The sequence below is a fragment of the Gopherus evgoodei genome, chromosome 2 (assembly GCF_007399415.2).
Source record: "Gopherus evgoodei ecotype Sinaloan lineage chromosome 2, rGopEvg1_v1.p, whole genome shotgun sequence".
NCBI lineage: Eukaryota > Metazoa > Chordata > Testudines > Testudinidae > Gopherus > Gopherus evgoodei.
Window position 1 is genome coordinate 82,844,610 of NC_044323.1, and position 16,570 is coordinate 82,861,179.

General features: G+C 44.5%; 1 protein-coding gene across 6 annotated transcripts in view; it reads right to left on the minus strand.

Annotated features, from left to right (window-relative positions):
* Window positions 1-16,570, minus strand: part of ULK4 (unc-51 like kinase 4) — a 447,445-nt gene that overhangs the window by 91,961 nt on the left and 338,914 nt on the right. For 5 of the 6 annotated variants that reach the window (XM_030551188.1, XM_030551184.1, XM_030551185.1 and 2 more), the window contains exon 33: window positions 3,546-3,712. In XM_030551188.1, the coding sequence (XP_030407048.1) occupies window positions 3,546-3,712 (167 nt within the window). Of the gene's footprint in view, window positions 1-3,545; window positions 3,713-16,570 lie in introns of those variants that run through there. The other variant, XR_003998867.1, reaches the window with a different exon arrangement.

Consider the following 16,570-nt stretch of genomic DNA (forward strand, 5'->3'; position numbering starts at 1 on the left):
CGGAGCCAGGCCGCGCCACCAGGACCAGAGCCGAGGCCGGGGCACGCCGCCCAGCTGGGACCGGAGCCGGGGCTGGGGTGCCTGGCTGTGGCTGGGACCAGAGGTGGGCCGCGCCACCGGAGCCGGTCTGGGACTGAGCCGCGCTGCCCGGTAGGAGCTGGGGCTGGGGCACGTCGCCTGGCTGGGACCGGAGCCAGGGCCGGGGTGCCTGGCTGTGGCCGGGGCCAGAGGTGGGCTGCGCCACTGGAGCTGGTTTGGGACTGAGCCGCACTGCCTGGTAGGAGCCGGGGCCGGGGCGCCTGGCAGGAGCCGGGGCCGTGCTGTGCTGCGCTGCTGGGGCCAGAGCCGGGCCACACCACCCGGCCAGGAACACAGCCGGGGGGGGCCTGGCTGGGGCCGGGGCCAGAGGTAGGTCAAACCGCCGGAGCTGCGCCACGCCACCGGAGCCAGAGCTGGGCCATGTCGCTAGAGCCGGTTCGGGACTGAGCCGTGCTGCCCGGCAAAGGCGGGGCTGGGGAGCCTGGCTGGAGCCAGGGCTGTGCCGTGCCGCGCCGCCAGGCCCAGAGCCGGGCCACACCAGCTGGCCAGGACCGAAGCCGAGGCCCGGGTGCCTGGCTGGGGCTGGGGCCAGAGGTGGACCAAGCTGCTGAAGATGGGCCGGGACTGAGCTGCGTTGCCCGGCAGAAGCCGGAGCCGGGCCACACCATCCGCCCAGGACCGAAGCCGGAGCTGGAGCCAGGGCCGAGGTGCACCACCTGGCCGAGGCCAGGGAGCTGGGCCACACCGCTCCTCCCCAGAGCCCTCCTCGCTCCCCCTCCCCCCCCACACTCACCTGCACAAAGCTGCCCTTCTCAGCCCTCCAAGGCCTTCCGTGTTCAGGGGAGGAGGCAGAGGTGAGCTGGGGCTGGGGGCAGGGCGGGGTGCTGCTGGAGCTTTACTAGTTGTTAAATTTAAAAGCCCCTTTAGAACCACTTGTCCCATGTGGGACAACCAATTCTAAAAGGGCTTCTGAATTTAACAACTGGTTCCTGTGAACCAGTGGAAACCGGCTCCAGCTCACCACTGGTAGAGGGACAGATCATTGTAGCAGTGGAGACATGCCTGCAGGTTTTGCATCTGTTTTGGCAGGCCCTGCTGCTGCTTTAGCATGGGTCCTGCAAATGCCTATCATGTGTGTGTACCTCATCCAGTGCATCACATGCCCCAATAACAACTACGTGGGTGAACCCAGACAATCACTACGTTCTTGAATGAACTCACATAGAAAAATGACAAAAGACAAAAACACCCCATCACCTGTGGGTGAACACTTATCAAAAATGATCACTCCATATCTGACCTTTCAGTCCTTGTCCTCTAAGGAAACTTGCACAATGCCTTCAAAAGATGAACCTGAGAAATAAATTTCAGAACTATGTGGGACCCTAAAAATTACAGACTTAACAGAGGCACTGATTTAATGGCCCATTACAATAACTTTTTATACAAATTACTCAAGATTGTTAAGTCCAAAGCTGACTGTGAAGAGTTAGAAATGGATCTCACTAAACTGGCTGAGTGGGTAACAAAATGATTGATGAAATTCAGTGTTGATAAATGCAAAGTAATGCAAATTAGAAAAAATAATCCCAACTATACATACCAAATGAGGTCTAAATTTGCTGTTATCACTCAGGAAAGAGATCTTGGAGTCATTGTGGATAGTTCTCTGAAAACATCCACTCAACGTGTAGTAGAGGTTAAAGAAGCTAACAACGTTAGGAACCATTAGCAAATGGATAGATAATAAAACAGAAAATATCCTAATGCCATTATATACATCCATAGTATGCCCATACCTGAATACTGCATGCAGTTCTGGTTACCCCATCTCTCTCTCTATATATATATATATTAGAACTGGAGAAGGGCAACAAAAATGATTATGGGCACAGAAAAGCTTCAGTACAAGGAGACATTAAAAAGACTGGGACTGTTCAACTTGGAAAAGAGACAACTATAAGGGGGGATACGATACAGGTCTCTAAAATCATGAATGGTGTGGAGAAAGCTAACAGTGCCCTCTGATAAGTGAAGTGTTATTTATTTCTTCATGTAACACAGGAACGAGGTGTTATCCAATGAAATGAATAGATCACAGGTTTAAAACAAACAAACAAAAAGAAGTACTTCACACAATGCACAGTCAACCTATGGAACTCATTGCCAGGGGATGTTGTGAAGGCCAAAAAAAAAGTGGCTCTGTAAATGTGTGGACTCACCCCCGCAGCACCTCCTGCTGGTTGCTTCAGGGAATTAGGTTGATTCCAGCTACGGAGAGCCCTCTGCAGGCCGGTGATCAACCTGTCCTCTGCTGGCCCCAGGCCCCTCCCTGGACCTCAGTGCCCCTTTAACTGGGTCTCCCCTTTCCCAGGGGAACCCCACCCCACTATCCCCACTTTGCCTCAGTATTGGCTACTGCCCAGTCATTGTCTAGCCCCCACGCCCTGGGGCAGACTGCAGTATCAGCCACTCATCATAGGCAAAGGGGTTTTGGCCTGGCTGCCTTTACCCACCTTCCGGGTGCCCCTCTGCAAGCCCAGTACCTTGCAGGCCTAGAATTAGGCCCTGCAGCCTGGGGAGTTGCTGGCCTAGGGCTTCTCAGCCCCTAAGGCTTTTTCCCCAGCCCTGCCTTCCTTTAGGTCCCCTGGGTGAGTCCCCAAGCAGCCAGGCCTGTCTCTCTCTCCCTGTCAAAGAGAGACCCTTTTCTGCTTCTGGCTCCCTGGCCTTCTTATTAGACCCTGTGGCTCAGTTTGGGGCGTGGCCCCCAGCTGCAGCCACTCCCGCCATCAGCCCAGGCTTCTGGCTCCAGCTACGGTCCCTTGCCAGGGCTGTTTTAACCTCTTCTCTCCCGGAGCAGGAGTCCACCCTGCTACAGGCTCAAAAAAGAATTTAGATAAATTCATGGAGGATAGCTCCAACAATGACTATTAGTCAAGATGGTCAGGGATGTAACCCCATGCTCTGGGTATCCCTAAGCCTCCAACTGCCAGAAACTGGGACTGGATGATAGAAAGCAGATCACTCAAATTTATCCTTATCTGTTCATTCCCTGGGAAGCATTTGGCACTGGCCACTGTCAGAGACAAGGTACTGGGCTAGAGGAATCACTGGTCTGACCCAGCATGGCCATTCTTAACATGTAACATACTTGCTGCCTACTATTCCTCCATTGTCCTAAGATTGGAGAGGTGATCTCTTACAACGTGTCTGAACCTCTTGTGCTTAACAATCTGCCCCTCTTGTATTTAACCTGAATACTAGTTTTCTTCTCCGTACCTGAAGAAGAGCTCTGTACTTCCCTTGCACCAGCAGAAGTTAGTCCAATAAAAGATATTTACCTCACATACCTTGTGACTCTGGTATCCTGGGACCAACATGTCTACAAAAACACAGCAAACTAATTTTATTCATTTTTTAAGTAAGAAATTTAGTACTGAGGAAACAAGAAAGAGGCTAAATTTTTTTTACAATGGCCTCACTCTACAAGAAAATAGATGCCATACCTGTAAAGTCATGCGGATAACGTTCGCTGTATATATCAGCATGCAATGCAAAATGTCAAGCAAGGACAGCAACAGTCCAATAGCTGTCTTGATGTTGCTTTTATTATCCACTTCTAAATACAGAGCTGCAGTTTCTATTAAGAGATTACAGATGTGATGGACCAGTCCTAACCAGATAGAAAAACAAAAACACATGGTATCAGAAAAGAACATCAATTTGGAAGGTAGCTGTATATAAAGAATAATACCTCACCAGAAAGTAAGAATTTCATATACTGAATTTTCATCAAATGCTCTTCTTTTCTCCCTCCACTTTTATAATTAATAATTTAAAATATAAGATTTTAATTGAGTTCTGTCCATGTGGAGCAGCTTGCAAGACTGGTGCCTAAACTGTTAAAATCAATCATTATAAATGCTTTGAAAGTCATACAGTACCCACTATATAAACAATTACTAGTTACTTTAAAGCGATGCATAATATGCTGGAATATATAGTCGACGGACAGCTATTGTTTACAGAGCCCTTCCTAGTGGTTAACAGAATTAAGTGACTTGCCTAAGGTCATACAGTGACTTACTAGCAGAGCTGAGAATGGAACCCAAAGTCCCTGGCAAACTGCTAATCCCATTTCCTCCCCACAATGTTGTGATTTGTAAAAGGGAACAATACCAGGCTTAAGGTAAACTATATTTGGTATAGCAAAACTTTTATAATCAAGAGAAATATTGAATATTACTCTGGAAAACTTTGTCAATATTTGTTTGACTAACACTAGTAAGACTCTCCTTGAAAATGCCTTTTTTGTTTTGACATTTTCTTTCTGCTCCTTTGGAATTTAATGTTGCTAATCAAAATACCACTTCATCTGGCTTGCATTAACCACAAATCAATGTAGGTGTCAGAAAAAACAAACAGCCATACTAATCAATTTAAAATAAACAAATCAATTCAGAATCCTAGCCACCTTCAAATAAAATGAGACAGAGTTAATTATCTATCAACTTTCCAATTAATTTCTTTTAAATTAAAGTTTCATAAAAAAGATATTTTATTCCTAGCCGATGAACACAATTATGTTTACCGACAGGGTTATCTTTAAGGTGGTAATGGAATTTCATCCAGGTTGAAACTTGGGTTCATGTTTGAATGCTGCAGTAAATTAGTATGGAGATACTGTACTGTTAGAGGTGTGACTCTTTATATGAGGTGCTAATCTTAGGCCAGGTCCACACTACAGTGTTAAATCGATTTAAACAGCGTTAAATCGATTTAACGCCGTAACCATCCACACTACAAGGCACTTAAAATCGATTTTAAGGGGTCTTAAAATCGATTTCTGTACTCCAGCTAAACGAAAGGAGTAACCCTAAAATCGATATTACTAAATCGATTTAGGGTTAGTGTGGACGGATATCGAAGTTATTGGTCCTATTCTTTTACTGAGCTACCCAGAGTGCACCGCTCCGGAAATCGATGGTACCCTGGGACCATGGACGCACACCACCGAAGTAATGTGCCCTAGTGTGGACGCGTAAAATTGATTTTATAAAACCTGTTTTATAAAATCGATTTTACTAATATCGATTTAAAGCTGTAGTGTGGACGTAGGCTTAGGTCCTTTTCCTAATTTTCTGGTGGCTTTCCAGGATAGAGTTAAACATTTTATAGCATCACTGAAAGAGAATAGAGGACAATCTCTATTGTCCTCTCTTCAGAGAATATTTCTTCATATTTTCTCTCTTAATAGAAGAAATTTATATGCTCATGGCTTTGTGAGCTATTGTTGAATGCATAATAGCTATTGTATTTGGTCACTGCACTGCACAGGGTAGGTGACCGTGACAGAAAGGATATCTCTCTCTTAATTTGATGAAATGGCTTGGGATACAATCTTGAATATGAAAGGAATTATATGAAACCAAATTATTTTTTATGAGCGCAGAAAAATATCCTAGATTTCTGAATTTGGCTGATGAGTAAAACAGCTTTCATTCAAAAAGAAAAAAAGCTGAATTTATAAAGTAGTATAATCATTTTAGGTATATTAAAAATTGAAAGAGAGAGGGAAAGAGAAGAAAACTGATGACTATAATAAAGTTTTAAAATAGGCCACATCATACCTCGTCAGCCAAGTTTTTGTATACTTTGGAAGTATATTTTTGTGGAAGTATATTTTGTTCCACCCATAAAAAGCTCAAACAAAAACACACAATATAATCAACTAACCAATCAACTTCTGAAACAAACTAACTGCAAAAAACTGCAATAAACAATAAATTAATACAATTAAAAACAAATAAACAAACAGTAGCCCTACCCCAGAGTTTTACCCCCAAACAGTATAAAATGACAGGGATTCCACAAAGTCCACTAAGGCCTTTGCTATTGCTATCAATTTTCCATAAAAAGCACTCAGTTACTATGGTGATGCACTGCAGTATTGGATGGAACAATGGAAAGAAAGAAAGAAAGAAAGAAAGAAAGAAAGAAAGAAAGAAAGAAAGAAAGAAAGAAAGAAAGAAAGAGGCATTTTTGATGCACTAGTGTAGAACTAATGGAAATGAGTAGGCACCCTAAATGGTTGTGCCAGAGGCTAGTGAAGTGGCTCTCTGTCTTGCAACGTGGAAGTGATGTGTAGTGGGCATAATGAGATGCTGGTATTGGGTTTACACACAACAGAAATCCAGAAGGGTCAAACCATTCACACAAAGGATGCTGCAAGCCCATGTTCAGCATTTAGGGAGTTTTAGGAGACCTAGATTTAATTCTGTGCTCTAAAGACCTTTGACAATCTGGCCCTTATTCTCTATCCCCCAATTCCCTATTTGGACCTCCAAGGGGTGATGCGATGACAAATGCATTAAAAAGTGGGGATGCTCTCAGACACTACAGTAACAGAGCCACATAAGTAACCAAGATAGATACCAAGAAATGTCAATTTGCAGGCCAACTTCATTGGTGAGAGGTTTTGAAATATCCATATAATTAATCAGTTAGAAATTAATATAATTGTTATGTTGAGGTTGAGGATTCCTCCCCTCATGTTCCTGTTGTGCTTCAGCACATTTTGTCCGAGAACTTATTCCATAATTCAGGATATACCAAGTGGAGCAGAGAGAGGAAAGCTACTTATAAGTGACTGGTTCTTCAAGTAGATTATTGGTACAGATTTACAGTCAGAAACCTCTGGGAGACAGTGACTGCTAGAGTCATATATGTGCCCCCTTGCAGATTCAAACACTCAGTGCCAGGTTTACATATAAAGTAGGGCTGTTAAATGATTAAAAAAATTAATTGCAAGATTAAAAAAAATAGCCACGATTAATTGCGGTTTTAATCGCGCTGTTAAAAATAATTTAAATATTTTTGGATGTTGGGGGGAAGTGTGTGTTGTGGGGGGAGTATGTGTGTGTATGTTAGGGGAGTGTGTGAAACGGTGTGTGTGTGTGTGTGTGTGTGTGTGTGTGTGTGTGAGAGAGAGAGAGAGAGAGACAGACAGTGTGTGTGTTGGGGTAGTGTGTGTGAGTATTACTCCTGGGGGAATTCAGCATAACTGCGCATGTGCAGAATTCATGTCCCAGATAGATTTCTGTGTTTCCCTGCAGAAAAACGACTTCTGACAGGGAAGCTGCAAGAGCAGTCATGCGCCACTCCCCAGCGGCACAGGCATGTTGGTTCGGATGCCTGGAGCAGCCGGTAGAGATGAAAATGATCATGCATGTGAGAGTGAGAGTGAGACACAGAGACACTGCATAAATTTGTTGACTAATAACTAGAAATAAAGGGTCAAACTTAGCTACATTACTGTGAGATGGGGGGGAGGGTTTGAGGATTTCCTCCAATGCTCCCCACTCCCATTCTCCATCCATTGTATTGTGGTTTAAATAAATTGCCAAAATAATTGAAACCAGTGTGATTACACTGTAACTCCTCACTTAACACTGTAGTTATGTTCTTGAAAAATGCAACTTTAAGCAAAAAAATGTTAAGCGAATCTAATTTCCCCATAAGAATTTATGTAAGAGTGTGTGTGTGTGTGTGTGTGCGCACGTGTGTGTGTGTGTTAGGTTCCAGGGAATTTTTTTTCACCAGACAAAAGACATTGTTTAAAACTTATATTGTATATGTATATAAACAATTTAATACTGTACTCAGCAATGATGATGTGAAGCTTGGTTGAGGTGGTGGAGTTAGAGGGTGAAAGAGGATGGATCATCCAGCTGCTCCTCTTGCTGTTCTTTCCAAAGTGCCCAAGGGTGCTTAACTCCTGGCTCTGCTCCAGGCCTGCCCCCACTTCACCCCTTCCTCTAAGGCACCACCCCCTTCCCATCTCTTCCCGTCCCTTCTCCACCCCCGAGCACACCGCGCCTCGCTCCTACCCCCCAGCTTCCTGAATGCTGCAAAACAGCTGATTGCTGCAGGGCAGGAGGTGCGGGGAGGGATGGGGAGGCTGCGCGCTGCATCATCACTCCTCCTTCCTCCCCCCCCCACCCCCCGAGTCTCCTGAACACTGCAAAACAGCTGATTGCTTCGGGCAGGAGTCACAAGGAGGGAGGGGGAGTTGCTGATCTATGGCGCTGCTGGCGGGCAGGAGGTGCTGGGGGTGGTGGAGGGGAGCTGATATGGGGGCTGCCGGCCCACCCTGGTTCCAAGCCCCCACAGCCAAACAACGTTATAAGCAAACATTGTGCAACTTTAAATGAGTACGTTCTCAAGCAGATCAGCGATGTAACAATGAAACAACGTTAACCAGGACGACATTAAGTGAGGAATTACTGTATTGTGTCATTTTGACAATTAAAATATGCAGAATTTTAAAATATTGTGCACAGAATTTTTAATTTTTTGGTGCAGAATTCCCCCAGGAGGACAGAGAGAGAGAGAGAGAGACTGTGTGTGTGTTGGGGGAGTGTGTCAGATGTGCTGGAACATTTTGTATAGTGGGGGTGCTGAGAGCCATTGAACAAAACTGTAAACCCTCTATATAATGGAATCCACTTCAAGCCAGGGGGTGCGGCAGCATCTCCAGCACCCTTAGCTGCAGTTCTTATGGAGTTTGTATGTTGTGGGGAGTGAGTGTGTCAGTGAGCTGTCTCTGTAAGAAGAGCACTCACCAGCCTGAACGTTTTTTAAGACAGCATCCGAGTCCAGCAGATCCCACTCTGACTCAGAGACAGCAGCACAGACAGGCTCCCTGTCCCTCACCCCAGCTCAACAGAGACCAGGTACATAGGAGGGGGATGGGAACACCCTAACATCAGCCTCCTGCCCCCCACTCTGCACAGCAGACTGGAGGATCCTGGTCCTGCGCAGCTTGGAGAGGGACAGCTCCAAGGCAGCAGGTTCAGGGAGTAGGAGCAGCGGCTGCTGCAGATGGCAGCAGAGCAGTGGGGGGAGGAAGAACACTGTTGCTCTGAAGGTGCCCCCTTGAGCACGACGCCCTCATGGTGCTCTACTTTATAGTAGTTAACAGACAGCCTTAGGATTGAGGGGTGCACCTTTGTACTCCACATCCTGAGCAGTGTCAAGCACATCTTGGAATCACCACAGAGTATCTGTGAGAAAGGGAAAAGAAGAGTTCTGTTTTCACACTGCTAAAGTGGTCAGAAAGGAACTGGTGTAGAGTTTGGGCTGTAGCTTCTTAAATAAATTGACACCAAATGAGTGGATTTGCAAGGAAGCATGAGCAGGGCCCCAATAATCTCTGATTTTCAGAGGGTTCTATCTCACGCCTAAGAGGCATGCACATCCCAGAAATGAGCAAATACTATCAAAACTCAAAATGTACATGGGACTCTGGCAAAATTTCTTATAGTCAATATGGCCATTAGTACATCTTGACTGTAGCACGGCACTGCAGGGCCCTCTTGGCTCCCACCCCTGCTATGCTGAGAAAGTCACTTGGAGACCCTGGGGTTCAGTAACCCCTGGTGCCATTTATTTACAGGTTGTGCTCCCATCACCTTTTCACCATACACAGCTTAGGTTTGAGTGTCTGCGCCCAGGAGGGAAGAGCTATCACTGCTTCCACTCCCTTGATCCTCCCCCTGGCTTTGTCCCTCCCAGCCTTTTATACAGTCCCAGGCTAACTGGGCTCTCAGCTATCTCCCATTCACCAATTAGATGCAGGTTTTCTCTAGCCAGCTCAAATTTACTTCCCTTAAATGGGAGCTGGTGTGACAGAGGGCTGAGTCAGCAGTTCTTGTCCAGCACCCTGTCATACTGACCATATACCCTCAGTTCCAAGATGGCATGTCTCCCCATGGTTTTTAGCTGAGGTGCCCAGGCAGGTTCTTCCACATGTGCTTCCTGCTGCCACATCCACACTCAAGCCTGGAGAGCAGGGAACCAAAGAGACCCCCACTTTTGCTGCTGTTTCATCTTATTGCAGCCCAAAGTAGGAGCTTTCTGCAGCATGGCTGTACAGGTGGCAACACTCACTGTCTCCCTCAGCTTCTCTCCCCTTTCCTTGCTGGTGGTCTACGCCAGGGCCGGCTCCAGAGTTTTTGCCACCCCAAGCGGCGGGGGGAAAAAAAAAAAAAGGCGGCGATCGCGATCGGTGGCTGCTCCACCATGCCACGTTCTTCTTAGGCAACAATTTGGTGGCTGGTCCTTCCCTGAGAGGGACCGAGGGATCCGCCTTCTGAAGATCCAGATGTGCCACCCCTTCCCCTTGGCTGCCCCAAGCACCTGCGTGCTCAGATGGTGCCTGGAGGTGGCCCTGGCCTACGCAGCCCTGTCCTCTTCTGCCACTGGCACTCCTCTTCACTTTCTCTGTTCCACATGTGAGCTGCTAGAGTACAACGTATCTGTTTCCATTTCAGTTTTCCTGCTGTGGCAAATGGACAAGACCAGAAGGAGGACAAAGAGTATTTTAACAAAGAGCTTCTGTGAGCCATCTCCAGCTGACCTAAGTTGACTTGCATTGACCTAATTGTGTGTGTTGTCTACACCAAAATTTGTTTCCTGCTAACGTAAGCACACTGTGACAGTGACACCTCCTCCCCAAGCGATGAAGAACCACAGTCAACCTACTTAGACCAATGGGGTGCGAGTGTAGACACTGTGTCTCACCCTAACAGTCCTCCAACAGCTGTCTCACAGTACTCCTGTCCCTGCAACAGTGTCTGCTCCAGTAATAATTTTAAACTCCACTGCCCAGGGGTCACAGAGACCAGAAACTTCTAGATGGACTCTTCCTTGGAGCAGGCAAGAAGTCTCGGATCTCCTCAACCTGTGCAGAGAGGGGACTGAGAAAGCATAGCTATGGAACAGCTATTAAAATATTGACATCTATGTGCAGATTACACTGGGAATGCTGAAACTGGGGAGTGACAGGATCAAGCAGCACTGTTGCGTGAACACAAAGACTCTTTGCCAGTGCTACCAAAAGGTGAGGGAGGGCAACAAGAAATCTGGTGCAGCTCTGCAGACTGACTGCTTTTACAATGAACTGTATGCCATACTTGGCAGTGACCCCACCACCACCCCAAATTTGACTGTGGACACTTCACAGGAGCCCAAGGTGGAGACCCCCACTGTGAATAGTAAGAGGAGGTGTGGCAACATGTTGGGAGACTCAAACCGTGTCAGGAGCTGGTTGAAACTTCACTGGAGTCAAGGCAGTCCCACTAGGTGAGCACAGATGAGCCCACTGATGATGAAGAACGGTGCGTGGGTAAGTGCGTACATGCATTATTCCTTATAATCATTTTTTCTTTTTCATTGCCCAAAACCTAATCTCCCTCGCCCTTCACCCAGTCCATCTGCAGTTTGTTTGCACTCTACTTTTGTTGCCTGCATCTCTGCACATCAAAAAGTTCTTTTTAGAAACTCAGAGTATTTATTAATTTACACCAAGGGTTCATAGCGGGAAACGATAACCCACTTGTATTTAATCACTGCACACAGGAGGCACACTATTTCCTAAAAGCATCAGACAATACTGTGATGGGTTCGGGCACAGAGACCCTCTTGGGACTGTCACCTGATGTGTTGAGCCTACCTCTGAGACCGTTTTCTCTGCCAGTATGGGCCTCCAGAACCCTGCTTTGTTGAGCAAGCCTGCTGTGACACAGACCCAGAGTCTGCACCATGCCTCCAAAGCTGCAGACTTCACTGAAAATAGCTTAAGAAGTGTTCCTGTCTACAGCTCCAGACACCCAGCTGACAGTGGGATCCAAACCCCAAATAAATCCGTTTTACTCTGTATAAAGCTTATACAGGGTAAACTCAAATTGTCCGCCCTGTATAACACTGATAGAGAGAGCATATGCACAGCTGTTTGCTCCCCCAGATATTAATTACTTACTCTGGATTAATTAATAAGCAAAAGTGATTTTATTAAATATAAAAAGTAGGATTTAAATGATTCCAAGTAATAAAAGACAGAACAAAGTAAGTTACCAAGCAAAATAAAACAAAACACACAAGTCTAAGCCTAATAGAGTAGGAGACTGAATATAGGTAAATCTCATCCTCAGAGATGTCCCAATAAGCTTCTTTCACAGACTAGACTCCTTCCTAGTCTGGGCCCAAACCTTTTCAGACCAACGTTGTGGCTTATGGCCTGGGTCCAGCAATCACTCACATCCCAGAAGTTACAGACCTTTGTTCCATTTTCTTTTAGGCATCATTTTGGGGTGGAGAGGTCATCTCTTGAGCCAGCTGAAAACAAAGTGGAGGGGCTTCCAGGGCTATTTATGTTCTCTCTCTTGTAGGTGAAAACCCCTTTGTTCTTCTGTGCAAAATCACAGCAACAAGATGGAGTTTGTAGCCACCTGGGCAAATCACACGTCCATGAATGATTCAGCTTTTCACAGGCTGACACCACTGTTTATATGTGAGTTTGAATGTTCCCAGGAAAGCTCAGGTGTCTCCCAAAGTCCACTGTCAGTTAAGTGTTTCTTGATTGGGCACTTACTCAGAATAGTCCTTACTCAAGAAGCTGACCAAATGCTTCACTGATGCTACTTAGAATCAAACACATTGAGGTGCAAGTACATAGCCAATATTCATAACTTCAAATACAAAAATGATACACACATACAGACAGCATAATAATAACCAGCAAATTACAACCTTTCCATAGACACCTTATTTGACCTCCTTTGTATAAGATTTGGTGCAACTATAAGACCTTGGTTGCCACAATGATCTATACGGTCACAGTTCATGTCAGTAACATCACAAACACTACTGTTGCGGACTATTAAAATGGTCTTTTAAGGCCCCCCTCAGCCGCATAGCTTCACAATTGTTTCTTCCAATAGCTCTTGTATTTAGCTGTTCAAATTCTGCAGACAGCCAGTCCATCTTGCCCCTCCACCCTTGTGGTAGCTTTTCCATCTTTGCCTCACAGATATAATGTAGGACACAACATGCAGCTACAACAGTGTAAACAATGACCTATCAAAAGAACATTCAACAATCATTCTGCACCTGCCTAGTTGGCAGCTAAATCTTTCCTTGGTGCTGTTAAGATAGCAAGTGTTTGGCTTCACAAGCAGGGGAGCAACAGGTAGGATGGGTCCCTTAGAATCACAATTGGCATTCCCACATTACAAGTAGTAATGTGCTGGTTGGGGAAGAATGTCCCTGCTTGCAGCTTTCTGAAAAGTCCTGTGTTCTTAAACATGTGAGTGTCATGTACCTTTGCTGACCAGCTCACCTTGCTATCAGTGAAGTGACTCCAGTGATCCACTAGCGCTTGCATAACTATGGAAAAGTATCCCTTTCTGTTGATGTGCTGTGTGGCAAGGTGGGCTAGTGCCAGAATACAGATAAGCATGTCATCAATTGCCCCACCATAGTTCAGAAACCCCACTGTTGCAAATCCATTCACTGTTTCCTGCATATTACTGAGAGCCACATTCCTTTGTAGCAAAAGATGCTTAATGACCTTACACAGTAGGATGACAACAGCTCCCACTGTGGATTTTCCAACTCCAAACAGACTCCCCACTGACTGAAAGCAATCTGGCATAGTGTAAAATCTCTCAGCTTTCATTTTGACGTCTTTGTGTTGAAGGTCTGAGGTAAGCTCAGCACACAAATCCAGGAATGTGTCCTTTTGCATCCAAAAGTTCTACAGCCACTGCTCGTCATTTCAAACCTGCATTACTATGCGATCCTACCCATCAGTGTGCGTTTCTCGGGTCCAGAAGTGGCAATCCACTGTGTGGAGCTTCTCCATGAATGCCAGAAAGAACCTGGATTTTATTTTTTTGGGCTGTGTCCATCAACAGCCAGGTATTGTGTTTGAAAATCTCCACATCTTCCTTGTTGCATTCCTGGTTGTAATAGTACTAGTTCAAGTTCTGTAAATACAGGAGAATTGCGCATCCTCTACTAGCAATGCTCATGAGGGAGTAATGGATCAATATTCATATCGCATATTCCCCGTCAGTATCCAGCCTGGGGAAGTTGATGATCCAACCAGTGGACCAAATTCCATGTTAAATCCTGGTCACGTGCCACTTGGGGCACACTATGCATGCACTAAGAAGAAGAACGCTCATGAGAACTGCATTGAGCTGTGCGGGGTCGATGCTTCCACTAGAGCGATGGCAGAGAATGAAAAGTGGCTACAAATGACTGTGGGAGTTTTAAAAAATGGCATGAAAATTATGGGATGTAGAAAGTGGCATGGTAGGAATTTGACCCTTAGCTCCCAGAAACCCCTGGATGAATCACTGGTATCCCAGAAAGCACTGCAAAAAAATGTCCCACAAGGTACTGAGCTGGACACCAGCACTGGGCACTAGGATGCTTACCTGTGGTGAGTATGCACAGTGAAGATGAAAGCACTCAAGTGTATACTTGCAACTGAACTTTGTAATATAGACATGGTCTTAGTCACAGGATGTAGGGGTGTGAGAGATGGGATGGAGTGCAATAGTCAAGAGTTATTGTCTATGAGAGTGCTCTTTCTTAGACATGCTCTAAACATAACTGTATAAAGCCACAGAAAAATGCATTTGGGTAAAAAAAATATTAATTTGGGGAATAGAACCAATGCTGCAGATTCTCATGATTTTAGTGTGAGTTTGCAATATTTGGTGTTTTTCTTAAAGCCCCAGTTCCTGGAGTCATGTGATCACATGAAACTCTCAGCTTTCTATTTTTTTAAAAAAAAGTTTCTAGTCCTTATGATTGTAAAACAGAGCTCGAAAACATAACCAAGCATACTGTACAGGCTTAAAACTCTGAAGCTAAATAACGAACCCATATATATTTATATCATTATTTTTAAGTCCCTCTCTCATGACTTTGAAAGGCTGTGGTTGGCAATACTGTAGACCACAAATATAATTATCTGAAAAATGCTACACATACCAAAATATAGGGCTGATTTTATAAATAATCCTGTTAAAATAATATTTTCACAAGCTTACGTACAACATTAAAATAAATACTATACACAATGGTGGACAATTAAACCAGTAAAATCTCTTGAATCAAAAACAAAAACAAAAACCCTTATCGGGTTCCTGACATTTCTGCCTTTGAAAACTGTCCCTTTAATTTGCTGATCCATAGAGGTTTTTTCTCCTATTCTCCTCCTTCCTGGCTTCCCTAAGGCAATTAAATACAAAATCCTACTTTAAAATATTGTTAAGGGTTGGGATTGTTAAGGCACACACTCCAGCTGTAACTCATGCCATTGTGTCTTTTTCATTATTATTTTTACACAATGCTTTGTGTTATGGACCAAATATCAGGCTAAACTTCAAATTTCCCATTTTTTGTCTGCTTAAGCCAGACTCTCAGCATTATTTCAGCCTAATCTTGTGCATTTAATGTTTCCTTTTAAAAAAAGTTTTGTTTCTGCTAGTGTTCTGAATACTTCATATAAAAATGATACTGCACAGAGACATATTCAGATGATGTCACCACTACCAACCAAGAAGAAAATAAACAGTCATAACTGCACGTCTACACAATACAAAACCTGTGGTCTCTCTGTGCCCCTTTTTCACCAGGCTAAATTATAACAAACCTAATACAACTATCCAATAAAAGTTGGTCCCTATCAAAGCGCGGTCTGTGATCTTTCATGTGGGGAGATGTCCGAATACACCGTTTCTGCTTGTAGGTAACCACTAAACCCGCTGACCACATCAAGCTGAATGAGTCATTCTTATTTTTTGATGGTTTGCACATAATCTCTGAGTGGCTGCCTTAAAAGTTAATGCTGTGAAAGTCTCTTTCTAATGAAGATATGGCATAGGCTGTCAAGACATTTTGGCAAATAATCCCTCTAAATAAATAACAACTCCTCTGCACTGAAAGCATTAAAACAGTAAATGAATAACAATCAACAAAATGAAAAAAAGATAATTCAGTGTAATTATATAATTTTCTGAAAGAGTGCTAAGCATTGGGCAAAACATGAGCCACAAACGGACTTCATTTATAGATAAGGAATACAAAACAGAAAACATGCCAATATGAAAAACGTTCCATTACAACTAGAGCTTAAAAAATACACTGAGGACAGAAGAATTTTGATAAGGTCACAAAGTAATTTAAAAAAAAGACTATTTGAACTATAACATTCCATAAAACACAAAATAGTAGCATTTCTTTCAAACTACAGGAGATACCCATTACCACATTATATAAAAAATCTCTGCTTAGAGATTATCAATGATTCAAAATCCATGATCCTATGGTATATATCCTACATTGTATACGCACATATTATTATATTATTACCGTGTTTGACCAAAGTTTGAGGCCCTGTGGGTTATTTCCACCAGGAGGAAAAACTGATGATAAAGCAAGATATTTCTGATGCAATTTATTTAATTTATAAAAAGTATGCATAAAGTCCTGTTTCCCTGCACACACCATGAATCAAGCAGGTACCCTAACCCTAGGGCATGGAGCCAAACCCCTATGACCCCTATTCCTAGGGAGGGGAGCTGTACCCATAGGAACCCTAACCCTAAGGCAGGAAGCGCTACCCATAGGAATCCTAACCCTAGGCCGGGGAGCCCAATCCATAGGAACTCTA